This window comes from Stegastes partitus, unplaced genomic scaffold (genome assembly GCF_000690725.1).
Source record: "Stegastes partitus isolate 25-593 unplaced genomic scaffold, Stegastes_partitus-1.0.2 Scaffold736, whole genome shotgun sequence".
Lineage (NCBI taxonomy): Eukaryota > Metazoa > Chordata > Actinopteri > Pomacentridae > Stegastes > Stegastes partitus.
In genome coordinates this window covers 284,218-307,712 of record NW_007578467.1, presented here as the reverse complement: position 1 = coordinate 307,712, position 23,495 = coordinate 284,218, and the positions used below count along the sequence as shown (strand labels likewise).

Below are 23,495 nucleotides of genomic sequence, written 5' to 3'. Positions count from 1 at the left end.
ATAATACATAAAGCAGGCCACAGAATCAATCAGTTAATCAATCCCGAAATGTACAATCATAAATCAGTGACATTCTCACTAAAGAGAAGCTGTGTCTGGATAAGCAGCATGTTGACAGGAATAAAGAAGATTTTCAGGCGAGGAAAAAAAAAAAAAAAAAAAGAGGAAAAAAAAAAAAAAAAAAAGGTGAGGAGCTCTAAAGCCAGACGCCGTCTCTCCTCCCACTGTGACAGACAGAGCGACACCCGGCTGCTGCTAAAGCTATTTAAACTGTGAAAGCTAATGCTCTGGGATAACAGGAGCAAACACTAAAGCTGACAGTCAGCAAAGCATTTCTAAAAGACTGTACGTCAGAGGAAGAGGCAGACGGACCCAGGAGACAAATTAAGACGTATTGGAACAGGTGTATTAGCCGCGCAACTCATGTCATGAAAATGAATAGGCTCAAATCAATGCACCGAGACCGGCCAGATGCAGGCCGCTAATAAAGAAAGGTGCAGGAACAAAAACTAAAGTGATCAGGATGTGATTAATGAAGTGCTTACAGGTTATTCTGGGCTTTTTATGTGACAGACGTGGCTTTGAAATGATAATTATATTTATGCATGCACTGCAATGCACATGGAAATACAGAAATGAATAAAGATAAAGCAGACTCTCAGAGACTCATCAAAACACACAGCCTATTGAATTTAGCTGTGGCGCTTGAATCAACTCTATTATTCCAGCTCTATTTTCATTAACATGTTTTGCTTGTGTGTTTTGTTAAAGCATCTTTTGTCCTTAATACTCAACCGTCTCTTTCCTCAGCACTTCATGTCTGATTATTCACCATTCGCCCCTTCAACCTTGGCGCTCTTTCTCTGCTCGTGCCGTATGCAGATTGCTTGATATTTGTATTTTCTGGTGGTTACTTGTTTGCGCTGCAGTTGCGCTTGCTGCTAATCGATAGGAGCATCACCCAAATCGTTTAAATCTGAAATACAGTGCGGACGTTTCAGAAAATATTGGCCCAAGCGGAGGCAAGATAACCACCAATCGATACAACACTGTTGGTTAAGTGTTTAATAGGAGCCAACGGGCGCCTCGAGGGAAACATGTAGCACTTATCCACTGTACTTTAGCTTAGCTTATCATAGCAGTAAGCCACAGACTCTGGAGAGACGCATCAAATTAAAATGCATTTCCGGCTAATCGCATATCCTTTTGGAAGAACCTCCAGAAAAGTATTCCCCTAAAGAAGACGGTAAAGACTTGGAGAGATCGCATCAAAAACGAGATGTGACAGCAGAAGATCGAATTATATATGGAGGATATTAATTAATGTATTTAATCAATGATGCAATAACAGCTACAGTCCATACTGAAGGCACCTTCTCCAAAAAATAGACTTTGTCATTTAATCAGCTGCTATTTTACCCTATAAAAAATGTTGGCTCCATTTGGAAGTTTTCATGTTTTATTCATCAGTTATTCAATCAAAGCAGATTTCACCTAGGTAGCTCTTAAATGCCTGTACGGCTATCTCCAATGCCCTTCGAAAGCTGTTTGGGTCTCTTACCCAGTCTGCTTTTTGCAAGTTTTTGAAAATCATTTACTGCTGTGTCATACTCTACATTTTTTAATGACTGATTTAACTCCAAGCTCTACTTGTACTTTCAAAACACCTTTTAGTTAACACTTAACTGTTTGTGACACCCCTTTTTGATTTCACCCTGTTTGATTCCCCCAAATCATACGACATCTCCGGCGTTATTGAAGAAACCCACTCAAGTCAGCAACAGGCACACGTATTGCAAGATACATACATCTGCAGTACAAATTACTCTTGGGGTCCAAGAACCTCAGATTCATCAAAAATATATAAACCATAAAGATTCACAAAAAAACCCAATTTTCAGGTCAATAAGCCCACCTAAGAGATGTGTGATACATGTGTGCAGGAACTGACTTTTTGTCAATAAGTCGGATGTCTGCTGGATTCGATTTCTTGCACCACAAACGAGGAGTGTTGCTTTCTACTCACAGTCTTTCCATAACCCAGGATAAAAGAGCAAACATGTAAGGAATTAGCTGAACTCTGTGTGGATTTATTTGCTGTAATGTTCACTGCAATCCTTTGATATGTCCAAATAACTAGATTACAAAACACAACAGAAAAGAATGCATGAATTCCAAAGTAAAGCACATCATTAGCTAACTATATATAACTTTGAGGGGTTATTGGTTACAATTGGAAATTGTCTGTTTGAGAATACAAAGTCTACCCTGTGTTTTTAAGGTTAGTGTAGTGTCAAGTGTCTTGTCGTATAGTTTTGTGCAATTTTTGGGGGGAATTACAGTCATGACTCAATAATCCGACATTAAATGTAAAACCTTCTGTTATGTCGAATAGCAAGGCTGTCGGATTGTCAAGACGGAGATCAACATACAAGGAGGGCTTGATGCTTGAAGGGTAATTTGCTGTTAATATTCATTGCTTATAGTTGTTACAACAACTAGTACGGCTGGTCTGAATAGAACTTTCTGGTCTCTGGATAGTCAGGCCCAATTAATGATGAATATCCGAAAATTCAGCGTGGCCAGGGTGGGGCACTTCCACTCCGGGGGTGCACTCCGACAGGGTGGAAGTGGCCGGAACGCACAAGCATTACTTGGCTGCTGATACCAGTTCAGGATAGTGGTCACACTTTTGTTTCCACTATTGGTGGCGGTGGCTGGGGAGTGGTGCTACCGCCGCTGCCACCATCCGTGTTTACTTCCGTAAACACTGAGCACGCTCACTGTGTGTGCCGTCGTGTCCTCTTCTGCGCATGCGGGGCACTTTTGGGTCATATGAAGTTCACAAAGCAGATCACATACAAGTTGCATTTTAATTGGAAATGTGAACAAACTTGCAAAAAAATCAGATTTCACAAAAAAATCTGAATTGAGCATTAAGTCCTGCAGTCTGAACGTAGCCAATCTGTCGGACTGTTCAGTCAGATAATACGGCGTTATCCTTATTTGTGACATAAAATGTCATGTCGGAGTCAGAATCCAACGCTGTCGGTATGTTAAGACTATTTTTCATGGGTTCCGTTCGTTTTTCCTAAAAACCTGTCAGATAGCGAAGTTTTTGGATTGTTAAGGGTCGGATTACCGAGTCAGGACTGTGTCTATAATATTGATATTATTGGTAGGTTCTCTGCTACATGTGCTGCTGACAGTGCAGTGCAGAGTTTGATTGGAGCTGCAATGACACAATTTCTAAATTATGTCAAGCATATTTTTCTGTATTGTGTTCTGTACAAAGAAAAGTGCATATCGGGCAACACAGATGCCAACATCGATATATCGTCGCTGTTCGGTAAACCCCGACTCTGACCACTTTGTAAGCTAAAAACTTTTCATTTCTGCACTGTCTACTCTACCCTGCAATGACATGCAAAACAATTTTAACTCGGTTTTAGATAATTGTTTGATTAATGCATCTCAAGTTTGCCCTCCTGCTATTTTAAATTGTGATTTAGATTTAGTAAATGATTTAGTTTATTTAAGATTTTAAATCTGTGTCCTTACTGCGTTTTTATTATGTTGTGAGTTACTTTCCCAATGTATTAAATGTGCTATACAATGTCCCCACCAATAATAACCTTTTATTTATTGTTTTTTTTTTTCACTGATTTCATTTATTGTCTCACACTGACTGAAGCTTTGTATTGTTTTATGTACCTTATTTATTGCTTTGTCATTGTTCTCTTTTTCTGAACCTGCCCATGGACGACTGATGCAAATTAGCTAATTAGCTAGCTCTGGAGTAATTACTTTTAATTGTGCGATGTCCCTGCAAAAATAACCAGAACAAACAAACAAACAATTAAAGCTGCCTTGCCTATATCTGTATTATACCAATATCAGCCAATCATAACGGCCAATCTATATATCAGTCGGGCTTTAGTGAATAATCTTTAAAAGTCCGGAGCATATTTTGTCAGTTATTTAAATCACTTTATGGAGAACTGCTTTCAATTTAACATTAGTCTTTTGTTATTTTGAACAGTGTCCAAAAACAGCCAAAATAAATCTCCTCCGGTTCAGTGTTGTTAAACAGAAAACACTGAGTAGGTGTTCGTGCACACCACAGCCAGCCATAAATAACGTGATACATATAGAGGAGGCTCCTTCTCGCAACCCCTCCCTGCCCTCAGCCACCCTGCATGGCAACAGCCCGGGTGAAGAAGAGAACGGTTGGCCCAGCCCAGAATAAACCAGGTTATTCCTTCAGGGACCTGGGGAAGAGTCGAAGTGGCAGACCTAGTTACTCCCACTCATCATCTGTCTGTGCAGTGGCTGCTGCTCATCAGGAGTCCAATGGAGAGTGACAGAGTGTAGCCGGAGTGAGCACAGAGGGTTATGAGGCAACTAAATAATGTCATATCGCTTGCATATTAGGTACAACATTAATCCAGCATTAGTCTTTTTTTTTGCCTGTATACATTTGCCTTTAGTGAGCACTGGGAATGTAATTACTTTTCACTGTAAGAGGGATGCTGTGAGCGTGGTACAAAAAGAATAAAAGCTGCAGATAATAAAAGTATAGAAGAAAGGCAAATCTCATAAGATGTGATCATGTACGTCATATCTCTGCATGGTAGCCTAATGCAGCCACACCAAATGCGACCCTCTCGCCTGCCTCCAGGTATTTTTCTGTTGAGGTGTCAGCAATTTCCTTCTATTAGTCTCCCTCTGTACCAATGCCGGCTGTGTAATTAAAGTTGGTTTTTTTATACGTCTCTTCTGTTCTGCCTTGTCCTTCCCTGTTTGCTCTGAAACTGGGTTAATATGGAAATAAGGAAGGAGGTTTCTGAATTTGCTTCTCTAATATGCTGCAAATCCAAAAACTTCCAGCTACCTCTCAGTATTAGATATCCCCCCCCACCTCCTAAAAACGCATCTCAGAGCAACAATTCAACACTTTAGGCAATGTGTTTATTTGTTTTGGTATTTTTTTCATGAATTAAAGTTTGATACCACCCCCGCTACTAGCTTCTAGCTGCTCAAAAAGCCTGGCTCTGTCCAAATAGTGCATGAAAAATGGCAAAATGTAGTTTTAGCAATGGAAAAGTTCTGTGTATTAAATGTATTTGGGGAAAAGGGGAAAGAACGAAGAGTCGGATTTCCAATATTTTTGTTTAAACGCACCCATGTAGACAAATTAGATGAGCTCCAGTAGCCCTTCAACACCACCCATCATCTGATTTTAACTACTTTAAATATCAATATAATTTAAGCCAGTTAGGGTTTTAGTCAGTATGGTAAACTCTGCATTAGGACTACCATCTGGAGGCATTGCAGCCATGTATCCATAACATTTAGCTGAATATTCAACTATTTTATCATTACCCAAAGATACTTTCCTAATATATCCATCATTTTAGGTAACTACTTCAACTTTTCTTTTTCTATAATGCATCAATAATAAAAGCATTTCTCAATACTTTCAGCATTACAATTAATCTATTCACAAGTATTAACCATTTGTCCAACATTTAGTTCCATATTTTACAGATTTATGTTATTCTCAGCTAGCTACAGACTAGACAACTGTTTAATCAATGTAGTATAGTTTCAGCTGTTTATTTCCAACCTTAAGCTACCTATTTCAGTTTTATAACATCTTTTAGCAAAGTGTTTGCTTCCTAGTTTTTACACCATAGTGCAGTTATTTGTTTGACATTAGTACTCGTGCATTAAAACATTAAATCTGATGTCTTGAACAAGAGGGTTTATTTCCCACCGTGGACTCCTGGTGGTAGACAGTTTGCTCACAGCACTGACAGTTCGTCATCCTTAACCAGATTGTCTACTTTGTATGTACTATCTGTGTTGTAAGTATGAAAAAGCTCATGAGTAATCAATGGAAGATCTGTTTCCTTCTAATTAAGCTATCAGCTCATTAATTAGCAATTAATTAGCTTTGCGTGCTAAATATCTGATATCGTTTTGAACTTAAAGTGTTGAGGAGTTACAGCGTTTTCTAGAAAATCAGTTTTTACCGTAATAATATGGAAATTTATCCAGGAAGGTTCTGCCATGTTTGACCTGCTGCCCTCAGGGAGGCGCTACAGGTGCATCAGAACCCCCCCCCCATCTACCTCACATCCACCTACTGTAAACCCCACAAATGTGAATACCATGATGTGCAATATTTTTCTGTATATATAACTTATCTGATTTTTTATACTTAAATCTCCTCTATTTTTCATTTTTTGCTCTTTATTTTGTACTTATTATGTATAGCACTGAAGGAGCTGCTCTTAATCTCATTGTACTTGTGTATAGTGACAATAAAGGCATTCTATTCTATTCTATTCTAAAATCTACAGATCCCACTATGTGCCATTCTTCAGTTATCATGTTCATAAGAATGTGTCGACAGTAAGAGATGAATAGAGTCCTTGCTGGCATAATGTCTGGACATATAAATTTGTAAGCCAGACAGAGTGATAAGCACAACATCTAATGTTACCTCAGGTCATTCTCATCCTCCGCCTCTAATTAACATTTTAATAGTCTGACTAGAACTTGCCCTGTGTTTTTCAGTGCTTGTCCTCTGTTCTGTCTCTAATAGTTCACATCATGCTTTGCAAGTATTCTATCGTCTGACAGCGCGGCGCTAACAGACTCCTTCCTGCCTTCATCTTGTTTGTGAAACAGATTTTAAGATGAATCTGCATAAAGTAAATGGAGTGAGCTCACAAGCAAACAACCTCAAAGCCCATGCATTTAATCATCATGCCTGAGAGGACAAAAACAAACACACCGACATAGAACCTCCTGATACACAGAAGACCAATACTGTATCCTGGAGCCGCGTTGAAACGTTGCGCAACGAGGGAATACATTAACCTTTCAGCGTCGTGGAGATGATCCTTGATATCGACACTCAATCAGTCCCCTTCAAAATTACAGCCCGCTGTGTGATTCGGCTGAATGCCGCTCTGTGAAAAGCCTCGACATTTTCCCTCCATTCATCAGGTGACGCGTTGTTATGGCAACCGCGGGGACGGACACATCCGTCTTGCGTGACAAGATGGTTTGTAGATGAGGTCCTGATCGTTTGCGGTTGGGGGAAACCTTGACATTTGAAAGGGGGGAAACACGCTGCCGGTATCGATCATGAATCTACCAGTCGGTTTCATGAATAAGATGAGACAAGTACCGTGTGTTTATACTGTACGTTCTTACTGCTGCAGGCTGCTTACCGTCGGTTTTATTGCTTTTCTTAAACATGACTCACAACTCTAAACTGAACTGAAACATCCAATATTCTGTGAGCAAGGCATGCAGTCACCTCCTATCTATATATAAATCGCTGAATGAATAAAAATAGCACATTATTGGCAGGTTCAAGAACACTCAGGCTGAGACATTCACTGCAAGACGTTTTGTTGAAAGGCAGATAACAGCGACTCGGAAAAGTTCAAACACAAAAACCATAGATATAACACGGACTCATGCATAATGTTAGAATAAGTTGGCTACATTTGTCATATTATTTGATACCACAGCTAATGTTATTGTGGACCAAAGCCTCCCACCAAGCTTAAGCCAAATACTTCAACAAAATGTTAAGTTTTCCTAAGTGCGCACTAACCAATAATCATTGTTCAGCATTTAACAATCTAGTGCATCCATAAGTCTTCACATTTGTCTGCTTTTCTACTGATTAAAGGCTACATAATATTACCCCATCGGAGTCACTAGCGTCTCATAAAAACCTTGTAAAAGAACGACATATGCTCCACGACTGATCTTGCCTGCGGCTGAAGGTCTGTACAACAAATAGTGAGGTAGCTTTGGGTTTAACTCCGGGTTTTCAGGGCCACGACGATGGTTCACTTCTTATCGGGGCACATAGTGACATACGTTCAACTTGCTCCGGAGCAGGCTATGTTCAAGATAACAGCTAAACATGTCGAAAAACAAAGCTTAGTTCTCTTAGAAAATGGCGCCACCATTAGCAGAAGATCCCGTGGAGCTCGGTGCAGGGAGAGTCAAAGAGTCTCAGGCAAGAGTTTCTGGAGACCTTCTGAAACATTTGATTTCATTGCCTAGACATGAGAGATTCATTCTCAGTTTTCCTTGTTTTATTCTTTTGCTGTTTACTGCAAGAAATTTCAAAATTGTTCTATAGGCCTTGGCGTAGCAATATAATCCTAAAACAGAGGCTGATTAAAGCACTAGATCCTCGTTGACATTATCAGATCTACATTTAGTCGACTCATCTGTTTGAATGATGCTTTTATATTTGTTCATTGCATGTGCCCGGAGTCACAGCTGAAAGAAAGAGGCTTAAACTCTCTTAAATGCAATAAAAACAGGCTGCGTTCAAGTAGCACATTGATATTATACACAGCTGCGATTATCACAACATCTGTTTGTGCCTTCATGATTGGGCAGTAACATTGATAAGCATTGTAACTTACAGATTCACACAGCATTCCCTCCTGCATCGGGCTGCAGTGTCGCTTTTGTAAAGGCAACATGAATTCTAAGCACTTACTTTATTGTTTATCATTTAATTCTATTAGAAATAAGTTGCTTCTATATTTAGTCATTTTCAGATGTGATCTATGTGATCAGAGTTACAGGTTGACTGTTATTAGTAATGCGAGATGTATCTGTTGTACAACGAGAGCTAAAAATAGAGTTTTCCTCTGAAGAGGCTCCTTGGTCAGCTTATGAAATGTAACCGAGGCCACAGATCCTTCTAAGGAGGTGCTTTACTCTCATCTCTAGGAGGCTGTTCTATCTAAGGAATGTAGGAATTGGGAGTTTTAGATCGTACAGGAAACCATACGATAAGGTTTTAAGGTTTTTGGGGGGAGAGTGAGGAGTAAGGCCTCTTCCACACTGCAGTGATGTAGTTTACATGCAGTATATGATAATAAATTTACAAATGGCCCAGCAGTGTGTTTGTTTTCTCATTTAAGGGTATGAGATGGCATCAATTCCACCACACTTTTAGCCTGTTTTTTAAATATCTTACATTGTTTTAAGATTATAGTTTCTTGTGAGAAATGAGCAGCTCTACACCTGTTTATGTAACTGCTCATATCCAGAAACCCTGTGTTGACTTAACAAGCATATAATCAGTGTGGCGTTTAGTGTGACTCCACTTGTTTGGTTTAGTAAAGCCAGATAACAAAAAGATATCCTGGGTTGATTGAACTTGCTTTTCAGGATCCAAATTCAATAGATCCCATGTTAGCAGCATTGCTAAGACTTTAGACATAGTTTTGATGGCTTCACAGTTATTTTTAAGAATAATTAAGGCCTTACTTTCGCATAAATTTATTTTTAAAGACTTTTTAAGAGTGTCGACGCCCTAAATACAACAAGGGGATGCAAGTGGCTCTTTCGGTTGGACTTACCATTAACGCAGAACTCATATGGTGCACAGAGCTCGTCTTCAAACAGACAACCTGGAGGTAAAACAGAGGGAGGAGAGCAAATTAAAACACAGCTTAACATATTATTGGAATGTCAACCTGGTTTTTAAAGGGGGGGAAAAAAAGAGAGCAAAATGCAGTATAAAATTAGCCAAATGTCGCAATTTCTAAATATGTCAGCGCTCTATAAAAGTACAGCTTAGGACTACATTAACTCTGGCCGGGGGCCTCGCTGCTAATGGCAGAGCCATCAATCATCAATTAGTGTGACTTCTCCTATCCTGTCTCTGACACTAATACCCCAACTCCATGGGCAACGCTTCCATATATGAATGTTGCATGAATATTAATGAACTTTAACGCTTGGACTAAGAATGGGTGTTCCAGACTAATAAATGAACAGATGGCGGGAGCATTATGAGTGGCTGTTCCCTGTGTTCATATCTCACACGTGGGAGTTGCAGCGAGCACTGATTGTTCTGCTCGCTGATCTGCACAGGTGATCCTCCTCTTGTACACATTTCCAGTAAAAGACAAGGGGGGAAAAAATAGCCCGTGGGGTAAAAACTCCTCTTGAAGTGTAATTTTCTGTCTTGTAGGCTGAGCATGATCACACATTCAGGGTCAAAATGAGCTCAGACAGTAACGCAGACCTTCAGCCAGGAAATGAGCTGCATAGAACACAAGATTTAGGTTTGCTCAACGAGCTCTTGACAGGCTCATACTGCCGAGTTTATGGCGTTTGCAGTGTTGGCAATACAGAGGAAATCTGCAAACAACTAGGTCAAGCCTCAGCCCTCTTTTTTCGAGTCTCTTTATCTTTGTTATTTCCCTCCCTCTGCTCATCAGGCGTGGTGACGGAATTGGATGCAGCCTCTTGGCCCGGTGGCCTCGATGGACAGCAATGAGCAGCTCGTGACCGTGAATGAGGAACAGACTGCGTAGGAGGAGAGGCCTCTGTCAGACTTCTTTAATAATGAGAAGAGATTGGTGGCGGGAAGTCTGTTAATCAATCGCCACATAAAAGGAAGATAATTAGGACAGGTGGAGGAACTTTTCAGGCGTCACTCGGTCAAAGTTTGTCCAAGTTTCTTCCTCACGAATTTGACATCGCCGTCATTATTCTGTTCCGTTATTCTCTTAAAGGCTAATCTGCGTGGGAACCCCGTCCTACAGACACAATGTGCAGCCATTTTGTTTAGCAGTCGAGGGCACATTTCATGAAATTGCGCCTTTCGGAGGTAATGGCTTCAATATGTCAGTAAAATGGCTATTTAATGATGTCGAGCGAGGCATCATCACAGAGCTGTAAGGTCGCTCAGTTCTCTAGAACAAAACTAAGAGACAGAATGTCCTGAACTACAGAAAAGCAACTTACTGCTGCAAAACTCAACAGCTTTTCCAACTCATTGTACCTGAATGTTATTCTGCTACACAGCCAGTACATTCCTCATTTTAATGTGCCGATTATGGCCTAAAAGACTCCATGTCTATATATTATTTTCTGTCCTTTTTTTTCCCCCCAGTTAGATTTACAAGCAGCTACAACCATAACTCTGAAGTTCTGCTGTTGGTTAAAAAGTTGCACTTCAGTATTTTGTCAACTTGCTAATTTCCAACTGATGTGAAGCTGAAATAATTACCTGATTGCTCAATTAAAAGAAAACCAATCAGCAACCACGGACAACCGATTGATACTTCAAGTCTGTCTGCAGGCAGAATTAACTGGTCAAAGCTTGTAAATTGTGAGGATGTGCTGCTTTTCATATAGAGTGAGTTAGCATCAATAACACTAAATAAACAGCGACTGCCTGGAGTTGAATGTTTGTACATGTGAACATCATATCCCGAATACATAAAACCTGGATAAATAAATCCTGCGCAGGTGCAGCTTTAGCAAAGTCACATAACAGAAGCATCATCTGAATGGCTTCATCTTTACCTAGGACTTCATTAGGTGGCTCATAGTTTTGTCCACTATACTGTGACACAGCACTTTTTTTTTTTTTTTTGACTTCTATCAATTCCAAACCGAAGCCATATTCCCTACAACTACCCAGTTTGTACAACACTATGATGCTCATAGTGCTGTTTCCTCTGGTTTATGAGGGATTTTGTAAAGGATGCATGGCCTGTACATAAACTTCCTCTCCTCTCTGGGTCACTGAGCTCCATCATGATGACCAGTCACAGCAGCACATCTTCATCCGCTGCGCCTTTGTCCTACAAAGTGCCACTGAAAGTCCAAGAGAAGGACATGTTCGATGTTTCCTGTTGCTCTCATCTCACGCTTGTTGGAAGTAAGGTGACTAAGCCAAATCTGCAACACAATGTTAATAGTGTGAAGCCCACGTTGAGCCAAAATGGTTTAATTTCAATATCTGCAGTCAAATTTAAAGTTTAATTATATGCTCAGAGGTATAGAAATGCCAGATCAAACTATCAGGCACCTATACAAATAGCACACTGTATTCCATGTACTCCATGTATATACCACATTTTGAACAGGATCCAACTGGGATAAACGTCATAATCTGGCATCCATGTAAACATCTATCTTTAAACATCACCTTACTTGTTTAGAAAAACACAATTTTTAAAAACTGTAGAGCCCACACAGTCGGTTAATAAGGGTGCACCTCTTATTTCCACACAACTGCTTCTAACTTGCCCAGACTTTTACATTAAACTTTAAGATGCAAACAAATATAAAGCACCAAACTTATCTACAACTGGAGGAGTCCCGCAGTCCCTCTTGACCATGCATCTCAGCGCTCTGCAATTAGTGTCAGTCCATTCAACTTTACCTCCTCATCACTTCCCTGCTTAATGCATTGGGTTCTCTGGGAGGCCTTGTCAGCTCTCAATATTAATTACGACTTTCAACTAATGGCGCATCCAGCCAAGCATAGTTAGTCAGACATAATGTGTGTGTGCGTACGTGCGTGCGAGTGCGCGTGTGTGATAGGCAGGGACATAGGATTGATAACGGCACATCCCCTTTCTCCGACACCATGCCAGAGATGATTAAAATGGCGCCTTTTAATTAAAATGCAATCGCAGTGGATGCTGCTGATTACCTCGGGCGGGGGAAAAAAAAAAAAAAAAGGACTTGGAGAGGCTGAGGAGGAAAGCTGGAAAAAAAATAAAATAAATAAGGTGTCTTGGCTATATCTTAATGAAGCATCCTGACGAAGAATAGCCACATTGTCTTGTTTAATTCTTGGCGTACAAGATAATTTCACAAACAAAACGACCTTTCCAAAGAAGTGCCGCACTCGCTGTTGAGTACCGAGTCTCTGTTGCCATGTCAACCTCATCACAGATCAATCAGAGCAGCTCATCAATTAGAAAACTGACTGTTAGTTCAGTCAAGTATGCCCAAGTACACTTTCAGAGGGATTTACAGGATCGGCAGAGATGATTTGAGCTTCGACTCCAACAAATGAATGCAACAATAAACGTCTGTATGGAACGTCTTTGTATTTAACGTCTTTCTGTTTATTTCTTTATCATGTGAACAAATGTGGAGCGATGCAGGAAAAATGTGTAGCTTAGTGTTAAAACTGTACTTTCAAATGAGTCTTAATTGGTGTAAATACTGCGTCAACTAAGTCATCTATTGTTTTAGTTAATTTGATAACTGTAGAGCTGGAACTGATGATTCTTATCATTACTTTTTAATCTAAAGTTTCCTTTTAATTAGTAGCGTCATGGTATATATGTGTGAGCAAATAGTAAAGAAAAAAAAGGCCATTATGAGTTCTCAGAAGCCACTAAACACATTTTAAGTTGTTAGATTTCGCATGATCAGCAATCTAAACCCCAAACACACTGATTTCAGTAAACAGAAACTAAGAGTTGATCAGTTTTGTTTACAGATTACTTAAATAATTATCAAAATGGTTGCTAATTAATTTTATGTCAACTGAGTATTAATTAAATGGCTCATTTTTGTGGCGTTAGATGACTGGTCTGTTGTTTATTTGATTAATTCAGTAAAAATGACAAATTCGCAGGTTTCAGGTTCCAAATGCGACGACCAGCTGTTTTATATCTGTAAATTAAATAACTATGAATTGTTTTGCAACCTGAAGCTCTGGTAAATTTTGACAGAATAACGAAAACAGTCAGTATTCCCAGGCCGTGTTTTGACATTTTATCGCTCAACAATCGATGCGCCGCAAAAGTGACAGATTAATTGATAATGAAACTAATTGCCAGCAGCAGCTCCAGATGAGCGCTAACCACAGGTGTTCTAAATGTGCAGAAGCTTCCCCTCCCAAAATAGACGCCGTGTGACCTAATTTACAAATACAGTATGCAGGGAGAATCCAGAAGGTCAGTGTAGATGTAGTGAGTCAGTTCACAGTTTTTTAACAAGCTACACTGGTAGTTAATGGCCTGTATTCACAGGAGATGGTGAAACAGACAAAACGGCAGCCCGACACATCTTCGCATGTTTGCCTCAGTCTGTCTGTGGAAATGATTTGCAACAGGCTGTGGAGACTTTGCATAAAAAACGCTTCCAAAAATGAATTCAGAAACCTGGATCAATTACCTGCTGCACAGATCTCTCCAAGGCCTCCACAAAGAGCAGAGAAACACTTTCCAGTGATGCCCCCTGCCTGCTTTATTACAACGTCCTGCTATCGAGGGCAGCAGGTGCAACTACTGAATAAACAAGCGACGCACATGTAGAGACACGCACACCCAAAAACTGTTCACCTTCAGCTACACTCTCACAGCACAAAACAGCACTCGGGGGCGTGAAATCAGAGAGGAGGGAGAAGCTCATTTGAGGTCATTAAAAGAAAAGTTATTGCATAAGGAGCGTTTCTCATTACAAAATAATATGCCCACATAATCTCTGCGTTAATCTCCACCTGTGCATCATCAAGCCCTTCATTACGCATCTCACTGCAGATTTACTTCTGAAGAATCTGCTTCAGAGTCGTCTTAAACGCTCTGCCGCGATTGGCTGACCTTGCCTGGAACATTAAATGTGTCCCGATGAGGCACAACCCAAGGCTGAACAAGGAGTCAGAGACTTCACTTTCCCTCACAGGTGGTTGGCCGGTGCCGGGATACCATCTGTGATGTCTGAGGGGCCAAGGAGGATGCTGGGAGTCTGGCAGCGAGGACAGCCGCTCCCAGAGCCTGCTGCAGTTAAGGACATATTTCATTCACTCTCTGGGACCACCAACGTATCTTTTATTATAAATATAAGCTGCGACCAAGGACACCTGACTCATTTTTAATCACACACACCTGCACTGCCAGCCAAAAAAGCCATTTCAGAACAGTCCAGCGGGTGACAACGGCAATAAAAAGCGCAAGTGGAATTGAAAAGGGGAGCGTGGCTGGAGGAGGGACAGCAGAGAGGAACATCACCTGCAAGCAAATTAGCATCAGCTTGACACCATGTCCGCAGATTTAAACAGCTTGTGTCATTAAGGCGCTCTCCTGCTAAAATTAAAGATGGCTCCAAGCTTCTCTCGGCTCCAGAAGGTCTGTTCTTGTCAAAAGCTGCACGTCACATGTCACCGACTGAGCTTTGCTTAGCTTATCATTATCCTCGACATTTTCATACAATCCCCACACACTTTTCATCTGAACATGACAGGACACAGTTATTACAGTTGTTTGAATAACACTAGCACCTACATTTCATGGAGAAATTACCTTTCTAGGGTGAATGACACTGTGAATAATTTACTTTCACACCACAGAAATACGAGTATGGCCTCCTATTGAAGACCCCCTCCACTGAATTATTATTTTTTTTTACCTTGTTAACATGCCCATATGGGTTTTTATATATATGTATAAATATAAGACGCATCATGAGTGTAATAACGAGTCAGTGCAATGGTCGAGCACTGTCACCTTGAAACTGCAATGGACTGATGACAATTTTAAAAACATGGATTCAGAATTCCCAAACAAACCTAAAAAAAATTTTTTTTAAAAAGTAAAGTTGCAGCATTGGTCTTTTTATATCATTAATTTTTTGGTAAGAATCGGTTTCTGGTTCTACCACAGCGCTCCATTTTGTAGTCGTACGTGAGCTGGTGTGCTGAGCTGCAGCGATGGAGGAGTGACTGGTTTCCTAGATGTGCACATTCTAGAGGAATATAGAGGAGCACTTTAGAGTCACATCTGAGCCAATTTAAGGCTTCATTATAACAGACAAATCTTCTAAACATGTATTTTTGATACAGAGACGAGCTTTTAGGGGTTTAATTGGTGACTATTATATTATAAAAGTGTGTATTATGTAAGTAAAGGATTTTTAAAAAATATCCTTATGTATTTCTTGTCAAGACTTAGTTGATGCCACTCTAATGTTTGTCTGTTGAAGATGAAACTACAGCAGGCAGTCAGTTACCTTAGCTTAGCATAAACAGCTAGCTTGGATCTGTTTTTAGATTCCAGCTGTTACATCGATTAAATTAAAAAGATGCAACATACGAACTAGTGCACTTTGGAGCTGCTTGTAGGTAGATTTTGTTACCTTCAGACAGAGCAAAGGCAGCTAAGTCCATTTTTCTAGTTTTGGGCTCAGAAGTTATCAGTGTTTTCATTAAAGAAAAGAGAAGGAAAATCAAGGGTTTTATACCACAACAACAAAATAACAATCATCTCAATTTTGGCAAGAGAGGAAATAAGTTTCATTCTCAAACTGTAGAACTTTTTCTTTAGGGCAAACGTAATGCATCAGAGGATAAATCTGACAGTTCTAAACATGAATAATTAGTAGGAGCTTGAAGCAGGTAGTTTGGGGGCTTTGAGGTCACTTTGACAGAAGAGAAGACCTGACGTGAAACCACCTGACATCCACAGGAGTGTAACCAAACACAATTCTCCAAGAATTCCCAGGAACGCAGGTCACTCTCAGTCACTCAGTTGCCAGCTCCAGGCGACAGCCCAGACAACGGCCATGAATTAAAGATGGCAGCGTCACTGCGGCAACCAAAGACCCAGAAATAGGCCAGCTTGACCTTTTCTCTGACCTGCACTGAGTGATTCAGACATTTGATTTTCTCCCCTCTTTTAAGGTGTGATTGGGTGGTGAAGTGCAGAACCAGAGCGAGTCAAACAGTGAAGCGTCTTCTTTCTTATGTGCCGAGGAGCCCAAAGTGAACCAACACAACCTGCCCCAGAGGGAAATCTACAATCTTACAGATAAAGATGAAAGTTTGTAATCACAGTGCTAAAGACGCTACTTTCCTGCAGGTTTGAAGCCAGTGGACTTGCAAATGCAGGAGGAAGGCTTATGGGTTTTTTGTGCCTGTTTGGTGATTTCATAGCTCCAGATGAAACATTTCATCTCTACTACCTGTGGAATGTAGTACCTCCAGCTACAAATGAAAAAATGTTGTCACCCACGTTGGCATGAACCTGTGTCCATGTTTATAGCTGGTCAGACCTCCTCTCATCACATGGATGGCACTTCTTATGGATTAGATGGTGGAGACACACACACACACACAGATCTTTCCAAAATCACGCAAACCCCTTTCAACCTTGTCATTTTGATATTTAACATAATACAAATTTTAAAAACTTTTAATGTTCAATGAAGGATTAACATGTGTAAAAACAATTAAATTACCTATAATAAATTATTATATTATGTTAGACAGACAGATGGACAGACAGATAGATGTCATAAACTGCATCTAATTTTAAAAATATATTTACTATATTTAATGTAGAGTTAGGGTTCGCAGTTGCATCTGTTAAATAAAAAGTAAAATACTTGTGAAATTACAATTAAGTTTTTTTATTGTACAAAAAACAAACAAACAAACAAAAAAATAAACCCAACAAAATAAGAACTTAGCTTTCTTTAAAAAGGATACACTTATAGTTACTCACACATGTTTTTAATGGTATTTTAGATTAGACATGTAAATTCACTTTCTATGTATTTGTCTATATTCATAAATGTTTTTAACTGTCTATATAGTCTGTCCATCCTTCCCCACTCACGGCAGCTTGAGCACACCAGCTCACCTACAATTCTGCTCAAACACTACAAAACTACTCTGCGCTACACTATTGCAAGTTGTAATATTGGACTAATTCAGCCACACATGATCGAACCATAAAGTGATTTTGAAGAAGAATTATACAGAAAGCTCCAAGTAGACACAATGAATGAAACCCTGGAAGTTTAAATCTGTGTTTTTGAGCCTGTTAGTGATACACTGCAGGTTCAAGGTGGAAATGCTCAGCCATGATGTCGATTGCTTAATTTGCTTATGATGTGGTTTGTAGCATAAAAAATATTTTTTATTATATCATATACATCAAGTTAACAAGTTCAAAAAACCTGGTGATTAAGTATGTCTAATCCTGGAATGCAGATGTTATTCAAACCTTTACTATGATCATTTTAAGCCAATTGAGGTCAGCACAATGACGCAAATTAAAAATGCAACACTAACATGTAGATTTGCATGAAGAACACATTGTGGGTTTATGAGAGGTTAGTTGCCTCACAGCTGACCTCGGTGGCTTAAAACAATGCTCACGAGAGAGGTGAGTGTGAAGAATGCTCCTAATGTACTTCACAGACGACAGTAGTGATATCAATTAGTCACACAAATAGGAAAATAGGGTTTCATAATCTCTCCATTGCATTGCCTCCTTCTCAGAGTCATTTTCTTTCCCTGCTGCACTGAGAAATGGTCAGGAGTATTAATCAGCATCACCCAAAGACGAAGCAGGCACATTACTGCTTTAATCACAGCCGAGATAGTATAGATTAATTCTTGTGCTCGACTCGCGGCTTTCAGAATCCTCATTACTGTGTTATTGTCCTCATTATAAATCTTGGCTCTGCAACACACAGGTGACCTTCAGACTGACCCCCTTTACCAACACCGTTTAATTTGAACCTCGAATCGGTCGTGAAAAGGCCTAACAGAGCTGTCCGCTCCTCCTTTTTACAACCCGGGGAGGTTTTTCACACTCAGTGTCACCAGGCGGTGAAGCTCAGGTGTATTCAGAGGTGAGAAAGCACAGTAAGGAGCACATTCTTTGCACTGTCATTAGCAAGAAGTGGAAAAAACTGTTTTATCAGCATAGTAGTGTAAATGCATCATATTCTTACACCTAACAAGCCACTGAGGAATACTGAAATCTAAATTAATTTCAGAGTGTGCAAGAAGAGCATTCTGCCTCTGATGATGTAACACAACCTTCCTCTGCCTCTCTGGTGGTAATTCTCCTCCTCCTTGACCCAGAATATTTCCTGGGTTCACCTTGAACCGAGGCAGGAGAGAGCCTAACGAGACTGATTGCCACAACACGTGCGTTTGACACAATTCTGACGTTTGTCGGCAAAGGCACAGAAACAGCCAGCCGCTTTGCTCCCAGCACACCGCTCAGAGCATCTGTTGAATCACAAAGAAACATCGCACCTCGCCTGCTATCACACCAACCGTGGCAGCATCCCAAGCCATGAGCCCGCTTTGTGTCTTTTTTTTTTGCTGAAAATCAGTGCTCGCACTTTCAAGGCTGTAACTTTGAAACGAAGTACAAAACTCAAAAATCTCATTTTCTCTTGCAATCTGAAAAACAGCAACACTTGAATAGCTTATCAGGCGGCGATTCATGTCACCCTGAGCCGCCGAAAACAAGACTTCAGCAGCTGTATGTGGTGCAGCTGAGAAGAGGTCGTTCATAACACTGTGTGCCGTTTATTAGTAAGAATCAATAGGCATATATTACACATTCAACAACAGATGATGGAAGAAAATCTTAATGTTAAATCAATCACGCTCATATTGAATTCTGCAGCTGCTGGGATTATTAATTTTGAAAAGCAGGCTTTGCAAATAACACACCAAATGCTCACTTAACCATCCTGCACTGCCATGTGGACACAGAAGGGGTGTACTGCACAATAAAATCTCATCAAATAAATAGTTTGCCATTTATTAGATGAGTCTAAGTCTTCGGTGAATTTGAGAAAGGCTCCTCATCCGACGTGTCAATAAAGTCTGAACCGAAGCCCGACGCTAGCTGCTTCAAGCTGACCCTCCAGCAGATCAGTCAAGATGACTCAGACGTCCTGAGAGAAAGGAAAAATGCACTGTGACCTTTACTGAGAGAGTGCGAGACATCACAGCAGGGCTGCATTAGTTTGGCAGTTCTATTAGTTCTTATCCTTGGATCGGTTTTTACTTTAATTATAATTTGAGGACAGAGTTTTAGAAATGGAGTTTTCATTATTCAGAAACGTCTCTGCTTTTATAACATGAGGAATGTGCTGCTCTTGTTGGTGCTGAAAGCATATTTATATAGCGTCTGAATGGACAAGTTTCTCTGCTTTGAGTCAGACAAATATTTCTCAACAACTATTGGATGTATTGCCATGGATTCTGGTACAGACGTCCGTGTCTATCTGAAGAATAACTACAGAAACTTCTGATGTAGGGCCACGACATACTCTTAACTTGTCCAGGTTTTTGGCCAAATACCTGCAAAACTCAGGACATTCAGCATTAGTGCTACAGAGCAAATGTTAGTATGTTAAACAAAGATGGTGAACATGGTAAACTCATACCTGCTAAACATTAGCATGTAAGCACTGTCACTATGAGCATGAAGCCTGTGTTGAAAACCATTTTTAAACTGCTGTCTGTTAAACTGGCGAAACAACGTCAGCCTTACTAGGTCAGACCTGGTAAGATTCCCATATTATTGTCAACACAGCACAAGTCTGAACTGCATGCTGTCATAACTACCGATAGTCATGCACAAGCGACATACTTTGAGTTGTGTAAACCAATTTGGGGAAGGTTCTCACACATGTCAGCACTAATATTACTCTAAAAACTTTACTTGTTTATTTATAATTCTAAATTATCCCGGGATTATTCAGGATCTAACAGCAAATCGCACAGAATACTTTTGTTAATGTGAAACTGGTGAGCAGTCTGACACGGAATCAGTCTATAAGCTGCAGTTAAATAATTTATTACATAGTGGATTTAGGTTTGGTCTTTTGTTTAGTGTAATATTCTGCATTATACATGATGATGTCTTGATAAAAGTCATCGTGAGCAACATTAATGTAAAAGTGACCTGAATGTCTGAATGACTCACTTTAATAGATTGATGAAGTGCTACGTATTCTCTGTCTGAAAAGGGTTTAAATGTGGTTCTTATTCCTGATTTGTCTTCGTTTATATAACATAGATTTGAAAAGGAGTTGTAGTTTTCCATTACATTTCCTTCTGTTGCCCAAACATTAGTTTAGACTTGATTTAGTTTACTAAAAATGTCCAAAACCTTCAGTGAAACGTCATCATCTGGTGACTATAGCATTCCTCCTCCCGAGACAAGCAATGCTGAAATAACTGGTCCTCTGGGAGAGCCCAAGAGTGTCCAAGCAACACAGGGACAAAACAAACTGCGTAACATATAGGATGAGAACAGACCACCTTCAGTGGAGCAAGCTGTCTAATTCACCTGAAAATACCCCATGTTCATAATCCCCGCTGTAGTAAAATATCTATCCTCATATCGCTGCACATTTCAATTCCCTCAGATGATTTATAACCACTATAAGATATTTGATATCACCACTCAGTCCTGATATCTATGGGATGACAGAGGCCTGTGGCAAAATAGATAGAGCTCAGCAGCCTATGAATCAAATCTAACTTGTCTGGGTATATTAGGCGATGGCTGCTGATAGCCAGTCGTAATGAAAAGACCCAGCAGCACAGCCTCAAAGCACAATGTCTACATGTACATATTGGAGATAAGTGACCGTGTCACATATCTCTATCATCAACACATTCTGTAATGCTCCTCAGCGTGAGTGCAAAGAGAGTTGTCTCCGTGCAGTGGGTTTAGGGGAGTCTAGACAGAATCCCTTAAAGCTTGTGGTGATGAACACAATCAATACACATCTATTAAGGCCTGACTTTCCATGTTTAACTCTGTGCTCAGTCTGATCATCGTGTTCCTGCAAGACTGGTGTTATCAGAATAACAGCTCTGGTAGAACTTAGATTGATGTGTTAAAAAATAATAAAATAATACAGATATAACTATTCATTAACTGTGTTTCATTAGATTATTATTCTTCCACATTGGTAGATTCAGCACGTTTGCCAAAAGGACATTTTTCTTGCTAACAAAACCTGACCTTGCAGCTGGACAATGGTTGCATGTCTAGTTAACAAACTGTGGTATTTTTACTTGTTGTTATTGGGATTCAGGGCACTGCCAAACCTTTGCAAACAGAATACAGACGCTGAATAGAATTTTAACAACAAACCTGATGGCAATACCAATCGCAAGGCACTGGAGTGTTAATGTGCAGCAAAGTCAATTTCTGCAAATGTTCCATTGGATAGACTCTCTTCAGTAGTCAATAAATTCATTATTCAAATTATGCTTTTTTCTAAATTAGTGTAAACAAGCCATTAACCTTCCTGCACTCTTGAAATAAAGCTTAGCGAAATCTTTTTTCCTCTTTCATCAATTAAACAAAACGCAATACAGCAAGCTGCGCTGCACTTTACGGCATAATTAATGTGTAACAGAGTTGTTAAGTTTGTCAAATGGCTCTGTTGAAGTACGTCTTGCTTCAAGGCTAGTTAGTGAGTCACCTCAGGAGGAACATATAAACATGCTAGAAACACGTCAACCTGCCCGTGACCTCCCGTTCTTTGGCAAAGCAGAGCGTCCTCCGAGAAGTCGTCACTCAGACGTCACGATAGCATCAAGGTGGCCAAACAGCAAGTCGCTCGAGGAAAATTGAACCATGGAAGTCAGATGTACCTTCACTATATCACTATATGAAGGCAGCAAGCAGTAACTACTGGCTCTGAAACACAGGAAAATGGTTCAAACTGGTGGCAAATTATGGCACTTATTAATATTTAGGCGGATTAAGAACTTAAAAAAAAACTCCATAAGGCCCAAAAACATCTATATATTCACCTTTCTGGACATTTGAACTATTTTGTGTCAAGAAAATAACCTCATTTTGATTACTTACGGTCTACAGTTAATCTACAATATATGTATCTGTCTACTATCAATATCTGTTGTATACTATAAGTACCAGTTAACACATGTAAATATGCTTCTAAGATAGAAACTGTTAGTAGGAGTTTATAACATATAACCTGCTACAACTTTTTAAATTTATCGCCAAAGATAATTGCCAGCAGATAATGTGCTCTGCTGTGTAATTTTTTATAAATATAATTGATAAATGCCATATTTCCCAACAAAATGAGGTCGCTTGTCCACAAAAGTAAACTTCAATTGGATGATTCCTTGGTCCATAGTGAATAAAATGTGAATTCGGAGATGTCTTTCCCTCTGCTCTTAATATTTAGATTGCAAACTTATTTGATAAAATGTGTTCATAATAAATAAATTCAACATTTCACTGTTTAAATATGTGACATAAAGGTAATGTAGAAGTCATGTAGCTTTTGAGCTTACAAGCTAAGCTAAATTTAGCTTCTGTCTCTTACAGTTATGTGGAATAACAAATTATCTAATTTATGTTTAATTAAATTGGATATTTTCTAATTGCCAATTTAAACTGGGGAGTTCCATTAGCTTAGAGATTAGCTTTAGCTTTAAGCAGGGGCCTAGCTGTGGCTATCTCCGATGCTAAGATAGCTTTCCTTTGGTGATTCAGCATGCTATTTTGACAAAAAATATATACATTTTGTGGCATATTTTTATTTTTATAAAGTCAAATTGATGCCAAAAAGACAAATTCATGTTCTTAACTCATTTTTGACGACATATATCAGTTAGTTACTGTATTTTAGCCTTGTATGGCAGAATAACAGAGTTTAAACTCCTTTTAAAGTGTGCAATCTTTGTCTGGATGCATATCAGCTCCACTCTTATGTGAACTCATAATAGGTTTGGGCAATTGTTAAAGTGCATTAAGTGCATTAGGAGTTGAGTTTACTTCTCAGGCACTAGGAAGAGCCTCGTACATATGGCCAAATTCACACCGCTGTTTCACTATTACAGCAAATAATCGCATAATCAGAGC

The 23,495-nt window shown here is 39.6% G+C and overlaps 1 protein-coding gene across 1 annotated transcript in view; it reads right to left on the bottom strand.

Annotated features, from left to right (window-relative positions):
* The window catches only part of ptprn2 (protein tyrosine phosphatase receptor type N2), a gene marked incomplete at its 3' end in the record, with an annotated part of 47,121 nt that overhangs the window by 22,125 nt on the left and 1,501 nt on the right, over positions 1-23,495 (bottom strand). Inside the window, exon 2 of the mRNA XM_008291338.1 lies at positions 9,420-9,470. Coding sequence (XP_008289560.1) covers positions 9,420-9,470 — 51 coding nt within the window. The remainder of the gene's footprint in view (positions 1-9,419; positions 9,471-23,495) is intronic.